This window comes from Clytia hemisphaerica, unplaced genomic scaffold (genome assembly GCF_902728285.1).
Source record: "Clytia hemisphaerica strain Z4C2 unplaced genomic scaffold, Clytia hemisphaerica genome assembly, whole genome shotgun sequence".
Classification (NCBI taxonomy): domain Eukaryota; kingdom Metazoa; phylum Cnidaria; class Hydrozoa; order Leptothecata; family Clytiidae; genus Clytia; species Clytia hemisphaerica.
This window is the reverse complement of record NW_027103834.1, coordinates 307,112-325,668: the sequence shown is the minus strand read 5'-3', so window position 1 is coordinate 325,668 and position 18,557 is coordinate 307,112. Positions and strand designations below refer to the sequence as shown.

The following is an 18,557-nucleotide window of genomic DNA, read 5'->3' as shown; positions in this document are numbered from 1 at the left end:
ATTTTTGGTCTTCGGTCAAGCGCCTGCTGCGTGATTATATTTGTGTTTTTCTGCGGTGGAAACGATTAGCTTCTGATTTGTCTAGATCCTGATTGACTGAGGACGACCGTAAATCACCACTTTTATCTTACTCGATTTTAGCGGGTCAAAACTGCGGTTTATTCTGCGCCATCCTCAAAAGTGCAAATTCATAAACTGGCTAATGACATAGCGGTAGTGCGGTCTTATTAGTTTATTCGATACAAACGACTTCTTGGAAGCATTGACTGCTCTTATCTCGTCTCTCTTTCAGCATAAGATTGATTTGACGATCAATCCACACGTCCTCATCACCAACATGTCTGTTGTACTGGACGTTGACCAAAATGAAACATACCCTTCACGTTTCACAATCTTCGCTGGTGCTTCCAAAAACCAAACCAAACTCATCAAAGATGTATATGTGAAAGGAAATCAATCCACTGTCCAATTGCTCCATTGCCAAGAAGAGGTGAACATTTCATCTTTTGATATGCAGGTTCCCATTCTATTTGCGCTTGATTTAGCCTTCCCACCCTCCACTTTTAACCGATCTGCTAGTATGAATTTCCGGAGCAGTGCTTAAAAAGGCTTAAATCAATATCCACAGTCTGTGTACGTTATTTTTTTGGATTTCAAGTTTTCTAGTCGTATACATCCAATCATTCAGTCAATCTTTTGTTTCTTTATAGTTGTATTCATTTGTGGAGATTCAAATTTTTGTTGGTGACGGCTCAACAGAGTCCAGTTGTAAGATCTGTCACTTGAGTTTGACTGGTCAGCGCCGTCGTAAAGACTACGATCAACTCATCATGAAGATGATATGTAGTGTTCAAAAGAAGAGTGAAATCAAAGATCATTTTCTACAGATCAAACAGCAATATGATGGATTCACCAAACAGAAGAATGCCAACAAACAAATCAAAATCTTTGGATGGGGGTTGAATGATAAAGACCAACTTGGTGGATTGAAAGGCTCCAAGGTGAAAAAAGGGAAAATATTAAACGCTTCCTTTTGTCATTTGTATAACCACGGACCAACAGTTTAGACCGTAAGAGTTAATTCCTGGCCTGTAACTAAATCGTTCTGAAGCATCCCTCCAAACACATTCGAGCCGATGCAAAATGGCAATCGGAGGAACCGATATCTATATCATCATATACTTTCTTTAAATATAGTATTCATTTTGATTTCATTTTTTTTCTGCAGATCAAATCTCCAGTACTTTGTAGCAAGATGTCATCGCTTCATTGTAAAGAGGTGGTTGGTGGCTCCAAAACCATGTTCTGTATTTCAAACAAAGGTCACGTGTACGCCTGTGGTCATTCAGCTGGTGGCCGATTAGGACTGGGGCCGACTTCCGATAACGTTGCGTCACCACAACTGATTGAAGCTCTGAAAGGTCACGTGATAAAAAAGATAGCAGTGCACGCGCGTGGTGTACATTGTTTGGCGCTGACAGATCAAGGGGAAGTCTTTTCATGGGGCGATAATGAGTTTGGAAAACTTGGTCACGGTGATACTACGTAAGTCATACGTTCTTCCTCTATATAGAACATCTTTCTAACGTATCATCTGATCTGATAATGAACCGATTTCGAACGCTGTTTTCCATAGTCAATTAAAAAGGGAAATCTGTTAACCGAGAATAATACAGTTACAACTGTGAAGAATAGAACTTGAATCCAGAATATGTTTTCGTTCTTTTAGTTCTTTGGATACCCCGAAACTGGTTGAAGCTTTGAGAGGGTTAAACGTCACTCATTTAGCCTGTGGAAGTAACCATAGTGCAGTCATTGTGGATCACAAAGAACTGTATACGTGGGGATCTGGAGAGTTTGGGAGACTGGGCCATGGTGATGAAGAAACTCATTTTCTTCCCAAGTTGGTGAGTCATTAGTTCTTTTGTTCAAGAACCTATCTTACGTTGATAATGATCGCACCGAGAACGCGCGAAAGAAAACTACAACTCGTACTTTTCCGTGACGTTGTGTACAATGTTTATTTTTTTTATACTTGTTTGTCACTTATCCAGTCAGATTTCCCTTCAGCCTTGTGACTCAAGTTCCGATGTTTTATTGCTGGCTGAGGATAGTAAGATAGATCTTTATGAACTGAGCGGAACATTGGAATTGGCGGGGATTCGAACTACGAATTCCTGCGCTGAAGCCTTGACCACTTGGCCATCACTTAATGCCTTATCTTTACTTATTTAGATCAAATCACTTCTCCCTTACAATATTATTGACGTATCATGCGGCAGTACTGATGCACAAACACTAGCCTTATCAAGTGATGGCAACATCTGGTCATGGGGTGATGGAGATTTCGGAAAACTGGGGCGAGGTGGAAGTGAAGGTTGTCTCTCGCCAACACTGATTACTAAATTGTCCAATCAGAACGTTTGTAAAGTACTTTGTGGTGCCCAGTTCTCCCTAGCGTTGACAAAGAACGGCGAAGTCTGGACTTGGTAATGTTCTTCTTTTTACTTGTCTAACACATTTGGTATAATTTTCATCTTTTGTATTTCCATTTATTTTCTTTAAAAATATCAAAAGATGAGCAGGCAGCTATTACCAATTACAAGCTTTTTATTTTTGATACTGTATATTTATTCGAACTTCTATTATTATTCCAATATTTCTATAATTCGAACTTGTTCAACTTCTTTCCAGTCTCCGTCAAGAAAAAAAGCGTCTTAAAAAGCTTTCTATAAATAATAAATAAAACTCGACTTTGAACGAGTGAGAGTCAACTGACTTTGATAGCTTGTGCCAAATAAAGATTCTCTAATTAACATTCTCGTATATTTTAAGGGGCAAAGGAGATTTTTATCGTCTTGGTCATGGATGTGACCAGCATTACCGTGAGCCGAAACTGGTGGAAGGATTGATAGGGAAAAAGATCGTTGATATAGCTGTTGGTGTATTGCATTGTCTGGCTGTCTCTGAGAATGGAGAGGTAAATTAACGACTTTTCTGCTCAAATGAGCAAAATGAATGTATTATTGGTCGTTTTAGTCGCAATGTTATAGTATTTTGAAGGGATAGTAAACGTTGGAAAGTATATATGTGCAGATTTTAAACCCGATGATGGTAATTGTCGAAAAGAAATTGCCGTGATAGTTTCAAAGAAACGACCGAGAGATCGTCAATCTCTACCACAATAAACTCGATTCGACAAGAAACCATTTCACTAACTTAGCCTCCGCTCGAGTTAGGAGCTAACCAAATTTGATTAATCTTAGACTACAACATTGTCTTGTCTCAAGTATTTTAAATGATGTTTCCATCCTTTAACAGGTGTATGCATGGGGTGATAATGACCATGGTCAGCAGGGCGTGGGAACCACCATGGTGTGCAAGACGCCCACTCGTCTCCTGGCAACAGATGGTTATCGTATCCAACGTGTTGCTTGTGGTTCGTCTCATTCGTTCGCGTGGTGTGAAACGAACAACGCCTGCGATATCTTGGATGACTTTCACATCTTCTCACCAGCGCTTGATCCTCTTGGGACGAGCGTTGTGCTACAAAAACATCCTTTCCGCTCACCTTCTCTACAAAACATCGCGAAAATGATGAAAGATCAACGACCGTCTCTTGTACGCACCGTTTTGCAGCTCCACTCCAAAGATTTACAGAAAGAAGCTTTGAACAAAATCCTACAGGCTGCAGAAATTCTTTTTTGTCGTCAGACGCTGACACAATTTCTGAAGAACATCAAGCAGATACCGGAGGCTACCAGTCGTTCGCTACTGAACGAAGTCTTCGGTGTCGAATGTTTAGTGAATTTGTTGAAGCTGGCCATCAATGGGCATTCTTCATCTGATACTGACACCTTCATTGAGGACTATCTCAAAGAAATGTGCTACAAAAATATTAAGGTATGTATAACTATGTCTAGGAAATCACTGTACCTTTTCCTGCTCCGTTTCTGGTTTATCTATTGAAGTTTTTTTAACATACTTGTAGTCTTTTTCATTCTTTTAAGGTATTCTATTATTGTTCAGTGATGTCTCATTCTACTTTGTCTCTTCAGGTCAGTCAATGTTTACTTAACACTTGCATTGCCGAGCTCGAAGAAAAGATTGCTTACAATTTGACTCTGCAAGAGAAATACAAACCATGTGTTCAAGAAAGCTCTCATCCTTACCAAGGTGTACCCGGTGTCAAACTAAGTGGTTCCGTCAAGTTTCCCGGTGCTGCAATGCTACTGGTGGAATTCAACGATCAATGTCAAACAGAGGCGGCTCACGATGTATTGACGTTCTTTGATCAAGCTGGGCGGACGCTCGCAGTTCGTACGGGACATCTTCCGACGGATTGGAACACAAAATTAAAAGTAACTGGTGAAGAACTGAATTGGTCTTTCACCACCAACAGCCCTGGTGGGTTATGGGGATTCAAGTTTGTGGTAACACCTGTGCCGCCTGTGGACGATAGTGAATCGAACACGTGGTCTGATACTTCAATCCTTCAAACTCCCTGCATGGAACTTGTCAAAAGACTTCTTCGTAAGAATTTGTTTACACTTGAATTACTGTAGTGACTCTAATATGATTGCTGCTTGCTTTTACAACACAGACATCATTTGTCAGTAAGTGTGATCTCTCGATTAATCACTGAAAACATAAAGAAACATAATTTTATTTCTTCCATTTCAGGGATAGCCATTCCGAACGGTTGTTTCAACGAGTTGACCATTCTAAAGCTGGCTTCACTGCTAGCCACGTGTATTCGCATCAAACTGATCGCTTACGAAGAAAAGAGATGGATGTTGAATCAACTACATCTCCTTTTACTCTCACCAAATGCACCACCTGTCAATGTACCTCTTATCTTCAACTCGTCTGCTACTCACGACCCTTCAGCCTGTAAACTACGCATCAGTGGAAATCAGGCTATACAGGATGTATGTTTTTAAAAATAAGATAAAGTTTCAATTCAGGTTTCAATATTTTTCGATTTGTTAGACGTGCTCTTTGTACCATTTTGTAGGCTGTGACGAGTTCAACGTTGGCAGAATTCATATCAGGAATCCCAAATGCTTTGTTGAAACAGTACGAATATGAAGAAGGGCATGTCAGAAGTGGTGACCAATTGATGCACAGTACCTTCCTCAGGGTAAGAGCGGATGATTGTTATATCTTACCTTAAAGGACATCGCTTAATGTATCTATCGTTCTCTTGCACAGCATTTTCAAACATAAAAAGAATGACTCTTTTTCCTTTTGTGCCGTGGATGTTTTTTCTGTCAATGGACGAAGACCTACGCTACGTACCTTTTGTTAACTCTGCTTTGTCAGCATAGATTGGTGCCTCTCTCATAGAGAATATCTTTAAACTAGAAAGATTGAACTGTAAAAGCACCAAATGGAAAATACTAATGTACATATTTTACAGTGGCAAATCTTTTCAAATGTATCTTGATTTTGATATCTTTAGAGTTTAGCCTTGTTTGCATGTTCGTTGGGTATTGACACGCTCCCTGTGTGCCACGACAAATATAAATGGGCGTGGTTCCACAAGTACTGTACTGCCATTCGTGCTGCGCAGAGTTTCATCCAAAATAGCCAACTACCCAAGTCATTTTCGCAAACAGTGAGAGGGAGACTGGAAGAGATCAAAGGAGAAAATGAAAGCACTCTTTCGTTGGATTATGAGAATAATGACTTGTTTGATCGCACTCAAGACGAACAGATATTGACTTGGCTCAACAGGTTAGTCAATTCTAAGAAGGTTTTTCTTTCTGCTCTTTGGAAACAATTCTTCTACAATAAGGTCTCGTTGCTCTGCACAAGACATCAGTTCATTTTCGAGATTATAAACATACTAAAACAAAAAAGCACCTACAACTTAAGCAACATTGATATTTATTCTCTTTACAGACGGAGTCAAGATTGGTCTGTGATATGGGGAGGTAGTGGCACCATTTACGGGTGGGGTCATAACCATCGTGGTCAGTTAGGTGGTATCGATGGTACGAGGATCAAACGACCTGCTGTGTGTGACTCATTGGCTGCTCTTAAACCAACACAAATTGTTGGTGGTGAACAATCATTATTCTGTGTCACCGGAGATGGCAAGGTGAGCACTACTTCTACTTGTTCATTACTTTTATTAGCTGGTCGTAGGAAAGTTTTAATAATTTAGGTTCCATTCCAATCATCAATCATTCGAGTACACCCGCCATCCTTCTGCATCCTGCGGTAATTGGCTATGGCTAATTTGTTTACTAATCGTTTTTAAAGACTCAAACTCCCCCTCCATCCTCCATCCTCCCGTTCAGAGTACTACACTAAATTCGAAAAATTGACACGTGAACTGCATCCTAAAATTAACATTTTTCTCGTTTACAGGTTTACGCTACAGGTTACGGGAACAGTTCACGCTTAGGCCTTGGCATCATCGAATCAGTAAACACACCACGGTTGATCGAATCATTGCAACACATTATGATCAAGAAAGTATCCGTCCATTCTGGTGGACGCCATTGCCTTGCATTGTCCTCTGATGGTGAAATCTTCTCTTGGGGTGAAGGGGATGATGGCAAGTTAGGTCATGGAAATCGTGTGTAAGTTCTCTTACTTAAAAGTTCTTCTCTTGACGGTCTTGCTAAGATAATGCCAAAACGTACTATATTATTAACCGCGTGCGAAAGAACCTTAAAATTTCTAATCCTTCAGATTTGTATACTGAATTTATCGTTCTACATCTGCAATATGAGCTTTACCAAGTTCATTTGACATCAATCAATACTTCGATTATCAACCTTAACATTTTTCTGATGAAATATATCAAGAATCCTTACTGTAAATTTACAAGGAGCTGGTAAACATTACTGATTCAAATCAAAATATTCTCGATAACTACTTACAATGAAACAACAAATTACATTTTATTTTATAGGTCATGTGGACATCCCAAATTAATTGATTCGTTCCGAGGGAAGTTGATGACAGACATCTCAGCGGGTGGATCACACAGTGCCGCCCTCAGCGATACTGGAGAACTTTACACGTGGGGTAAAGGGCGATACGGACGACTAGGTGTGTACTTGCATTCATTGATTCTCCTATAACAAAATATTGGTAGATTGTAATTGACCTAAATCACCTTTTCTAATCGTACAGTAACAGCGAGTTCACATGACATTATTTACGCAATAGGTTTTGAATCTGAGCTAAAAGTACTTTACCTAATTGACCATGGTAGAGCCCATTGTCCTGACTGAACGGATATGTGGCCTGCTCTAACACTTTGTATCTTGTAACTTAGTTGTAGGCAAGAAATCCTCTCACGAAAGTTTATTTTTTCATAAGGACACGGTGATGGGGAGGACCAGTTACGACCCAAAATGGTAGAAGCTTTAAAAGACTATTGTGTGGTTGACATTGCGTGCGGATCTGGTGACGCTCAAACACTCTGCATCACCAACAACGACCAAGTGTGGTCTTGGGGTGATGGCGACTATGGAAAGCTTGGCAGAGGGGGTTCTGATGGATGTAAAGTACCACTATTGATCGAAGAACTGAGTGGTAAATCAGTCATTCATGTTGAATGTGGGTCACAATTTTCAATGGCACTTACGAGGAACGGTGCTTTGTACACATGGTAAGTGTAAACACGTTGAGATGGATTATACTGAATGAGTTTGACCGTAACATTGAGTCAAATATTGCTTATCTCAAAAGAAAGAGGTGAGAGGAAGTCAAAGGGTAAAACTCAACTTTAAGAAATTTACCACACTGTGTGGAAATTTGTAACGATTATGAAAAGAGCGGGCCCAGTGAGAACAATATTCCCCAGATGTAGATAAGACAGCACAAGTCTTGCGACACTTCTCGTCATTCTTTTTCGATGATTTGAATCATCTTGTCTTGATTCCAGGGGTAAAGGAGATTACTACAGACTTGGTCACGGTTCAGAAGAGCACGTCCGTCGACCGAAACGAGTCTCTGCTTTGGAGTTAAAGATTGTGACATCGATCTGTTGTGGGTCCCTCCATTGTGTGGCAACCACATCTGACGGTGAAATTTATTGTTGGGGTGACAATGATGAAGGACAACTCGGTGACAATACGACCAATGCTGGTCATGAACCAAAGTTGTGCACTGCTCTTCAGGTTGGTATATATCGAAATTATGTTTCTTTCTTCTTTTTCTTTCTCTTCGTTTCCTTATGCCCGCTATTCTTACAAATGAAAATACAGTGGAGTCTCCATAATTCGAACTTCTACAACTCGGATGTTTCCTTAACTCGAATGAGTTTTTTAGTACCTTTAGTTAACAATGCCTCGTAAATCCTCTTCAAAATTCGAAATTTCCCTAACTCGAACAAATTGGCGTTTCCCGTGGGGTTTAGAGACTCTGCTGTATTTTGTTTCACATGATTACAACCCTCATTCTTGATCTTTTTATCTTTTCAGAGCAAGAAGATTGACCAAATAGCATGTGGTTCAGCGCATACCATCGCTTGGTCAACATGCGAGAACGGAGAGCGTACCATCCCAAATAATATTCCCATCGAATATAATTATCTACATGAACTCTCCATGACCACCATTCGCAATCGTGCCTTGTTATTGCACTCCTTCTCCAAGGTTTTTTGCTCCTCTATCCCTCTGATGGACTTGATCGAGGATAACGATGTGTCTTGTGGAGGAGAATTGATGATCAACTCCCTCAAAGGAATCATTTTGTCATCCTATAAGGTAAAACGATGCTTTAAAGTCCATTCGCTTTAAGTCTATATACTCTTTTTGCTATCATTAATGAACTTTTGATGATCAAATGTTTGCCCATTTACATCTGTAAATTCTTAGATACATCGTTTGTGCTTAATTGTAAGTAGGTTATTGAAATGCTTATTATAAATCTTGCTTCTCTTTCCAGGAAAACTTCTTCCGTAAAATCATCGATTTAACAATGGTGCGAGATCGTCAACATGGTCCAGTTGTTGAGTTGAATCGAGTAAGTCTTTACCAGGAACAATATATTTGCTTGAATTCATGACCTCCGTCAGACAGATCGGATCGGAGTATCGGATGTTTCAAGAAAAGAAAAAAAAGAATTGTACAAATTTGAGTAGATTTTTCGTGGAAATTAAAAATGTTGTAAAACAGATTTTCGGTGTTGGAAAAGATTGACAGACAAACTTTAGTTTTGAGCCTCTCTGAGCTATCAAACTTTGAGTTTGCAAAAAAAATATGAAGAAAAGGACAATACATAATGAAACGAAGAACGATACCATCACATCGCCATCACCCTAACAAGATTTTGAATCCAATTGGTCAATTAATAGTTGATATTATTTAGCCTCGAGCTTTAGAGTAAAATAAAATAAACCTAAACATATTACGAGTGATAAATCTGTATCCTTTTTCCTCACAGGTCAAGAAACATCGATCGACACGTGACGCCGACGAAGACTGTTCAAAATCTGTTTTCGCACAACTGACTTCCAAAATCTCTGAATTCTCTTTGGAAAGCTTTTGTTTACCGCATCGCATCTGGAAAGTCAAATTCATCGGAGAATCGGTCGACGACTGTGGAGGAGGCTTTTCGGAATCCATCGCAGAGCTTTGTGATGAATTACAGAACGGGACACTCCCTCTTTTGGTGGCCACACCCAACAGTAAAGAAGAAGGGAGTACACAGTCGGACTATTTCATTATCAACCCATTTGCTAAAGACAAGGAGCATAAAGAAATGTTCAGGTTCTTAGGTGAGTTTACAGCTCGTCCCTCATTATTTCCATTTTTCTCCTAATCCTTAGCAATGAACAATTACATTGCATTCCACTTGATTGAACTATAATCAATCTTTCATTCAATTTCAGGTATTGTATTTGGTGTGGCCATCCGTTGTGGAAGTCCGCTTAATCTTCGACTTGCTGAATCTGTATGGAAATTATTAGTCGGTCACACTTTGAACCTGGACGACTTGCAAGATTTAGATCGTGGTTTCGTATCCAAACAATCGTACCTGACCAGTTTACAAAATGATAATTTACCATCACCTGAAACAACCCCTGATGAGATTGATGAAGTTGCGGCGCTAGATCTTTCATTCACAGTCCGTAGCGCTTCAGGCGAAGATGTCCCTCTTTCGCAAACACCCTGCATCATTACACGGGAGAATAAACAGGATTATTTAAAGAAAGCTTTGAAATATCGCTTGAACGAATTCAATGAGCAAATCCGATGGATCAGGGCAGGGCTCTCTCAGGTCGTCCCAGTACCCCTATTATCGCTTTTCACAGGGCCGGAGTTGGAAAACATGGTTTGCGGTAGCCCTGAGATTTCAGTGGAATCATTGAAATCAATCACCAGTTATCGTGGAGTTGAATCAACATCACATCTTGTCCAGTGGTTTTGGCAATCTCTGGAGGAATTCACTAACCATGAACGCTCGCTTTTTCTTCGCTTTGTTTGGGGAAGAACACGCCTGCCCCGCACTGCCATGGATTTCAAAGGAAAAGATTTCATTTTTCAGGTGAGTGTATCACAGAAACATACATCACTTACAACATGTGAACACGGTTGATTTTTCTTAACTGACAACTTAATATAGTGCACTCTACCTATTCTTCGAGCTAGATTCTGACATGTTTCTTTATGTGAGATTTTCGTGAGCAATATAATTTTTGTATAAAACAATTTGAATATAACAACAAAAGCGAATTGGGAATAATACCCAATCAGCTGTTCTTATGAAAAACTGAATTTAGCGATATCTCTTTTATTCTAATCAGCGATTCTATTTTATTTTCATGTGACTGTTACAGGTTCTGGAGAAATATCAACCACCGGACACGTATCTACCCGAATCCTACACCTGCTTCTTCTTGCTGAAGATGCCAAAATATACAACATTCGAAATCTTACGCGAGAAATTGAAGTACGCGATCTACTTTTGTAAATCGATCGATTCGGATGATTATGCACGTATTGATCTGATGCATCGTTGAGTTGGATTATGTTTTGTGTTCGTAGTGATTGTGTGTTTCTGAACATTGTGTCAATGGACGCAAATAAAGCAAACAATTTTTCAGCTACTTTTATAAAGAATTTATGATAAAACTAATGAAAATTTGTTTAGTTCTTGTTTTGTATTTCTAAATTCGATATTCGCAAGATAGAATTTGATCAGTTCAGAAAGAGAAACTTTTGAGGAACGATAAACTGAAAAATTGGCATGCTGAATGCTCGATTAGCAGATGTATAATGGGAACCTCGATAAAATCTCTTATTTTGCTGGATTTGTGAAAGTAATTTTCCAACGCGATCACTTTTATAATTGATTGATGCGATTGGCTATTTTTCTATGTTCACGAATGTCGATTAGTCCTTCGATTTGCATTTTTAAGAATTTCGATTTATTTCTTCATTTTTGTACATTTGTAAATAGCCTTTTTCCATAGTCTTTATATTTCATTTCTAGACAAAAAAAGATCATTGACTGGTTGATTTAAAAAAATGTGACAGACTCTCAGTCTTTGTTTCGATCTTATATTACTTCACGAATCTTATGAAATAGGCGGAATCCAAATAGGCTAATTTTTATCAATTCGTATGACTAGAGAATGGGTACCCGGTTAATTTACATGGCACTACAATCATGGTTGAAATATATTGAGAATTCTGGTTATTTTAACGTTTTTCAAGATTTAAAGTTCCGGCGAGAAAGTCGATTTTGGGCTATCTCTTTGATTTAATCGAATATTTCAATTTGGGAGGGGTTGTCAGACTTCCAGGCTATATTCTGAGCCTTATTGGACTATTTTTGAACTTTTGGATCCTAAGGTCTTAAGTCTAGGGTTAAAACTCTACCCTTCGAACCTACTTTTAGTCCGGGAGCCAAATCCTATATCTCCTTAAATAAGCACTTTTGCTTAACCCAAGATTCTACAGGATAAACTATACATTTTTGGAATCCTCAACTATCCTAGTTTTGGAAATGGTCGGTCCCCAAAGCTAACTCCTGGTCAATTTTTCATACTGGGCCCGAGTTTAGGGGGTACTTTTTACCCTTTGTAAGGATTTGTTAAGGAAAATGCCATTCCAGGGATGATATAATTTGCTGTATCTAGTCAATCAGTAGACCAATTGCTTTGAAACTTTGCAAAAAGTTTCAAGGTAGGCTGATGATTATTTTTGGCAAAAAATTTTTGTGAAAAATTATTTTTATAGGTTTGCCTGGGGAAAAAAGAGGAAAATTTGGGTATTTTAACTAAATTTTGACCCTTTTTAAGTCTGGGACCTACCCAAACAACTTTTAATGAGACACAAACTAGGTGTTATGATACTTTGATGCAATACATCAGAAAAATTTCAAACAGACAGTATTTAGTATTATTTCAGGGCTGCAGGGGGTAAAATTGCCCATTTTTATGGGTTTTTACCTTATTTGAGCAATTTTCACCACTAATCTTGGTTAAAACGTCATTAAAAATACTTTTAACTTGATTTTCGTGTAATATATCTTGAAAGATTACAATGCTGACTGAAAACTAACAAAACCAGGGTGTAGATGGACAAACCAGGGGGTAAAAATGCCCATTTTAGGCGATTTTTATCGTTTTTGGACCTATTTCACCCATAAAGCGGTTTTATGGTGTACCAATTTTATTTCTGACCACTGAAACAAGGATCATTTTGTAGTGGGAGCAATGGGAAAGTTATTTGTGGTTTTCATTGTCTGTAATCAGGGTTACTGTGGGCAAATCAGGGGGTAAATACACCACTTCTTGGTAGTTGTTGCCTGAATTTGGATGTTTTTATTGTACGGTAGCCTCAAATTTATGAAATTTTGAGATGGAAACCAGTTATATACCCTTCAGTCATTTCTTAGTACTTTTGTTGACAACCTACACAACGACGGATTTAACTTAAATACAGCAAATTATATCATCCCTGGAATGGCATTTTCCTTAACAAATCCTTACAAAGGGTAAAAAGTACCCCCTAAACTCGGGCCCAGTGTGAAAAATTGACCAGGAGTTAGCTTTGGGGACCGACCATTTCCAAAACTAGGATAGTTGAGGATTCCAAAAATGTATAGTTTATCCTGTAGAATCTTGGGTTAAGCAAAATGCCATTTTTTGGGTTTGGCTCCCGGACTATTTAGAGCACTTACAAATCGATTGTGGTTTCAAATTTTCCCGGCGAATTTCCCTTTTTTCTCAAATATTATGTTATGACCTTGATTGTAGATAAGCTAATATAAGTAACATAATTGATGATGGATTGAAGAGCATTTTGACTTTTGAAAAATTTATTTTCGGCAAACAATTTTATTCGTCAGATAATGTACTTTTAGCCAAACAAAAAAATATTACCTTCTTATTAAGGAAACTTATTTTGGCAAAATTGGCGTGCGAACTCGAAATTCGCCAAATTTAGTTCCCACCAAAATTAATTTTTTAGGTCATTCTCCAAATTAGGTTCTCACGAAAATTTAAAAAATTCCTGGTTCCCTAAAATTAGTTCCCTCCAAAATTAAAATTTTTGGTATTTTGCCTAAATAATTTCTTGAGTTTACAAAAAAGCTTCACAAATTAGCCTCCGTCTCGGAAGAGGACTGGGCCCGAATTTGCGGACGTTTTAACAGTTTCACTTTCGTTTTCGGCTATACAGTCAGTTCAATGCAAAATCTCGTATTACCATATTTGGAAGAAACCATTGCGTAATGTTATATAAATGTACTACATCACATATAATGCGCATGCGTAAACTTTAACCACAAGCGATTATTACACGCGATGATATACCACAAAATAAAGACGAAGGGGTGGACACTCTTAACGGTCGGGGATGTGGAGGTTCCTTATAAGAAACATTTTTTATAGGAATATCGACTTTTTATAAGAAACATTTCTTATGAATATCGATGTTTTATAAGAAACATTTTTTATAAGAATATCGATCATTCCAGTTAGGGTTAGGGTTGGAGACCCAAACAATAGCATAATTATACTAATTATACTAATTATACTAATTATGCTATTAATGATGTAATCTTTACTATACGAGATTTTTCATTGACCACCCTCATACGACAGCGTTTTCAAGCAGAAAGCAGAAGAAATCTGTGAAGTTATGGCAGGGAATGCTAACCTATTTTTCCAGTGTTTCTCAAGATTGGAGCAAGATTATTGTTCTAGAAAGTTCATAAAGGCCTTATAGTTTCAGATTAGTATGATTTCATCAGAAAAAACATTTACACCAAAGCTCCTTATTGATATGTGAAGGCTACCAAAAATAGCAATGTCCTCCATCAGAACAACTTTAACATAAGGGACAAGGACTGTCAAGAAGTCTACTTTGTTGAAAATTTGCACAAAATACTTAGAGAAAATGGTACTATGGAAGCCCATTCTATACTCCTAAATGATAGTTGAAAGATTAGCAGTTGAGAGGGTTGATTAAAATATAACTCAAAGCACACAATAAAGTATACATATATATTTGTCCAGAAAGAACTGGCATGTTGTTTGCTTTGTTTTGGTGTTTAAAAATATGTACTTATCAGTCCTAAAAAAGTACAAATTCGAATATAATGAGGGCAATGAGTCTGGTTAAATGTTACTACCTTAAAGGAAGAAATTTTGGCGGGAATTTAATTTGGCGGATGGCCAAAAAAGTTTTTTCAGAGGGAATTTAATTTGGCGGATGGACTAAAAAACTAAATTTGGCGGGAATTCAATTTGGCGGTCGCTTAAAAGTTTAACCTTAAGATGGCGTCAAAACAGCGAAAAACACCTTAAAAGAGATCATATTTTCAAAATGTTTAATTTGGCGGGAACTTAATTTGGCGGATTTCAGTCAAATCTGCCAAATCCGCCAAATTTTCTTTCCGCCAAAATTTCTTCCTTTAAGGTATATTTACAAGAAAGGATTACTGAAAAAATACTACTGTATGTACTACTGATGAACTAAACTCAAAAACTAAAACTTTACCATAAATTTACATTACAACAATTTAAAAATCTATCTTTTATAGCAACAAAGAAAAAAACATGGCTCAAAGTTTTAAAAACAGAGCTAGTCAGAGCTTCAATTCAGTAGGTATAGAGCTTTCAAAATTTGAAAACAGACACTGCATTGGTTACTACAAGACATACTATCCACACGGTTTTTTCGATTCGATTCATGAAAAAAAAAAGTACTTATCAAAAAAAGGTTCTCCTTTTTTTTGGTAATCAATTTCAACAAAGAACAGTCAATATAACAGTTTTTTGATAACCATCCCACAGTGTAAACATTATCAACCAACTAAACCCACACCGCCAAAATTTTAAAAATAAGTCAATATAATTTCTATCAACAATTTCTTGTAAAATGTTTTTTTTCCAACATTCTGATAACAATCATAGCTGGAGGCATCATGTGTAGAGTGACTGTGTGGCATTTCATTGCTTTTAATGATCACGATACCAAACATCAACCAATCAAAACTGACGCCAAGCCAAATCTGTCGATTAAAAATTTCCATGAAAATTATAATTTAAACTTATCTCGTAAAATGCTTTTTTCAACATTCTGGAGGTGTTCAAAGTTACAGGTATCATATATAGAGCCAAGCAATACATGAAAAGTCATTTGCTATCCCATTTGCTATAAGATATATGAGTCAACAAATCAAACAAAAACCAACAAATAGTCGCGCGGCTGAGGTCGAAAAACGTTTCATTTCGTGATACATCTTTTAGATTCCAAAAAAAACAACGGAAACTCGCGAATTAGTATGTGTAGATTACAAATCAAAAAAGTTTCCACGATATTATCGTGCAAGTAACGAGTAATTGGCGATTTTTTGCGTTTCCAGGCAAAATTGCAAGGCCTGGAAATTCATGATTTTTGGGGGGTCTTCAAATTTAAAAACAAGAAGCCCGTTGGGCGTGAAGGCCCAGCGAAAAGTAACGTGTTGAAAACGAGCGTGCAAAACAGCAAATGTATGACCCTGTTGACATGGATCAAAGAAAGGAAAAATTTTTTCAAAGTCACCGCGGTACTTATCAATAGTTAGACACTTGAAACTTTATTGAATGGTCTCCATTCCAACCGGGTCTACAGGCGCAGGTTCACGGTTGAATACTGTCGGGTACCTAATAGCTGGGGGGTTTGGAATAAGCGGGGGGGGAGGTTGGAAAAAATCTCAAAACTTAATAAGCGGCGGGGGGTTGGAATAAAAATGTCCTAGGTGGAAAATTTCCATAAATTATGCGCGCCCATAGAAAAATATAAAAAAACCTGCAAATATATAGTGAGTGGGCGCTTTTTAACCAATTAGGTGCACTCACATATGCAGGGAGAAATATCCCTGCAGGCATGTTAGTTGGACCAGACTGTAAACCAGAAAAATAATTTTTAAAAAAACTAGACGGTGAAATAGTTTACAGTCTGTATATCCAGGCCAATAAAATTCATGTGGTTAATGTGAGTTAACAGTTTAATGTGACAGATCCAGAAATGACCATTTTCACTGTTCATGCGTTGCAACAATGAAAAATGTTTCAATATAGTTCAAATTTACCCATGAGCTGCATTTTAGTGTCCATTAACAAATTCCAGAATCAGTTTATACTTTTTAAACAATAAATAATTATGTGAGTCGAGTTTGAAAAATCAAGCCACTGACCGTTTAATGCGACAGATCCAGACAGAAATGGCCATTTTATTTAATATACGTAGAATCATGAAAATGTCCCAATCTTGTTCAAATTTACACATTGGGCTGCATTTTAGTCTCCAATAACTTAATTCCATAATCAGCTTACTTGAAATAATTCTGTGTCGAGTTTGAAAAATCAAGCCACCAATCGTCAAACGAGACACAACCAGAAATAACCATTTTCACGCGTAACATCATGGAAAAAGTTCCAATCTTGTTCGAATTTACACACGAGCTCCATTTTAGTGTCCATTACCAAATTCCAGAATCAGTTAACTTGTAATAATTATGTGTTGAGTTTGAAAATCATACCACGCACACGTCCCACCACTGACCGTTGTTTTGGTAAAACAGCGACATATCCAGAAGTGACTGTTTTCTTGTGTAGCATCAACAAAAAAGTTCCAATCTTATTCAATTTTACACATCAGCTGCATTTCAGTTTATTTATTTCCAAAAGCGGAAGCCATTATTTCCTAAAAATAAAATCTTTTTGAAAACAAGAAGCTAAAAAATGAAAGTGATTTTTAGGTAGAATTTTCACTCATAAAACTTTATTAAAACTTGAGCAAAGACTATAAGATATGACAGAATGTTGAAAAAGGTTTATAAAGAAAAATCATTACAAAATTTCTTTGGTTTGAAAGTCTCTTGACCACTAAAGCAAAGAGAATGTTCAAAAAAGTATGAATCAACCTCCTCGCTTCGACCGCCATCTTGTTTTGTTTTGAAAATTGTTTTGAAGGAGCGCGGAATCAGAAAATATATCTTTTATAGCCAGTATTTAGAGCTAAGCATTAGCTCATGTTAATTTCGAGGAAGCGACTAACGCTACGCCCATCACGGCTCTTACGCCCTTACGCATCAAACATACGCCCGCTTGGTGGCCATCTTGAATTTTAGCCTATAAACCGTGACCGAAAATCGAAACACATTCTTTTAAAATCATAATGTTTTGGAATTTGATGAGTGAAGTCATGTGGATTCTTGGAAAATTTATCCTGTAAATTTAATCAAGCTGTTGTAACTCGTTGATCCTGTCTTAGTTGGAACCATCTTTGTGTAAATTATTTGGCATTCTGTCGTGCATGGTATCAATCAAATTTTGGGATACTGAACATTGCAACTTCCCTTTCTTGTGTGTTTACATTCGACCTGGTTGATTTGAGAATCTGCGAAATGTGGTGACCTTTCGAGACCGTTCCCAATCCATTTGTGGCCGTAACGCAGCCTTGGCTTGTCTGTCAACCTCCACACACCAATCAGCAGAGTGCTTCCTGCCAGTCCTGCCCTGTTGCGACCTAGATTCCATCAACAACTCCAAGCGTGCTGGGTGAGTCGTTTCCTTTTTAGAGTTTGTTGTCCCATCTATACGTGTCCAGCATTCCCACATGCATCTCTAATAGCACACTGACTATTATTATGCCTCACCCTAGCTGGATTCCCTGCACTAGTTTCAACATGGTTCAACTATCCCGTTTTTTATTTAGACTCTCTCAACTTCAGTTGAGCTATTTGGAATTAAGTGTGTCTGTCAGTGTGTGGGTGTACGTGGGTGCATGTGCAGATGTCGGTCGTCATCTGGATGCATGCTCAGGACCTAGGGGTTGGCTGATTTTGCTAAAGCTTGTACATTTAAGCTCCTTGGGTAGTCCTTGGGGCATTCTTCTTCATTCTTCTTGGGAGTTGGCTGATTTTCTAAAGTCTTGTACATGTAGTTCCTTGAGTGAGTCCTTGGGGCATTCTTCTTCATTTTTTTTTGGGGGGTGGCTGATTTTGCTAAAGTTTGTACATTTAAGCTCCTTGGGTGAGTCCTTGGGGCATTCTCCTTCATTCTTCTTGGGAGTTGGCTGATTTTGCTA

General features: G+C 37.9%; 1 protein-coding gene across 1 annotated transcript in view; it reads left to right on the top strand.

Moving 5' to 3' along the window:
- The window catches only part of LOC136806933 (E3 ubiquitin-protein ligase HERC2-like), a 52,593-nt gene extending 41,101 nt beyond the window's left edge, over positions 1-11,492 (top strand). The window contains exons 39-59 of the mRNA XM_067063503.1: positions 293-490; positions 711-1,001; positions 1,229-1,545; positions 1,730-1,907; positions 2,236-2,489; positions 2,836-2,980; positions 3,322-3,903; positions 4,059-4,533; positions 4,684-4,931; positions 5,018-5,143; positions 5,465-5,739; positions 5,908-6,106; positions 6,379-6,593; positions 6,929-7,068; positions 7,342-7,633; positions 7,910-8,144; positions 8,448-8,732; positions 8,914-8,991; positions 9,412-9,745; positions 9,860-10,515; positions 10,808-11,492. Coding sequence (XP_066919604.1) covers positions 293-490; positions 711-1,001; positions 1,229-1,545; positions 1,730-1,907; positions 2,236-2,489; positions 2,836-2,980; positions 3,322-3,903; positions 4,059-4,533; positions 4,684-4,931; positions 5,018-5,143; positions 5,465-5,739; positions 5,908-6,106; positions 6,379-6,593; positions 6,929-7,068; positions 7,342-7,633; positions 7,910-8,144; positions 8,448-8,732; positions 8,914-8,991; positions 9,412-9,745; positions 9,860-10,515; positions 10,808-10,990 — 5,706 coding nt within the window. The 3' untranslated portion in view covers positions 10,991-11,492. The remainder of the gene's footprint in view (positions 1-292; positions 491-710; positions 1,002-1,228; positions 1,546-1,729; positions 1,908-2,235; positions 2,490-2,835; positions 2,981-3,321; positions 3,904-4,058; positions 4,534-4,683; positions 4,932-5,017; positions 5,144-5,464; positions 5,740-5,907; positions 6,107-6,378; positions 6,594-6,928; positions 7,069-7,341; positions 7,634-7,909; positions 8,145-8,447; positions 8,733-8,913; positions 8,992-9,411; positions 9,746-9,859; positions 10,516-10,807) is intronic.
- Positions 11,493-18,557: the final 7,065 nt, after the last annotated feature.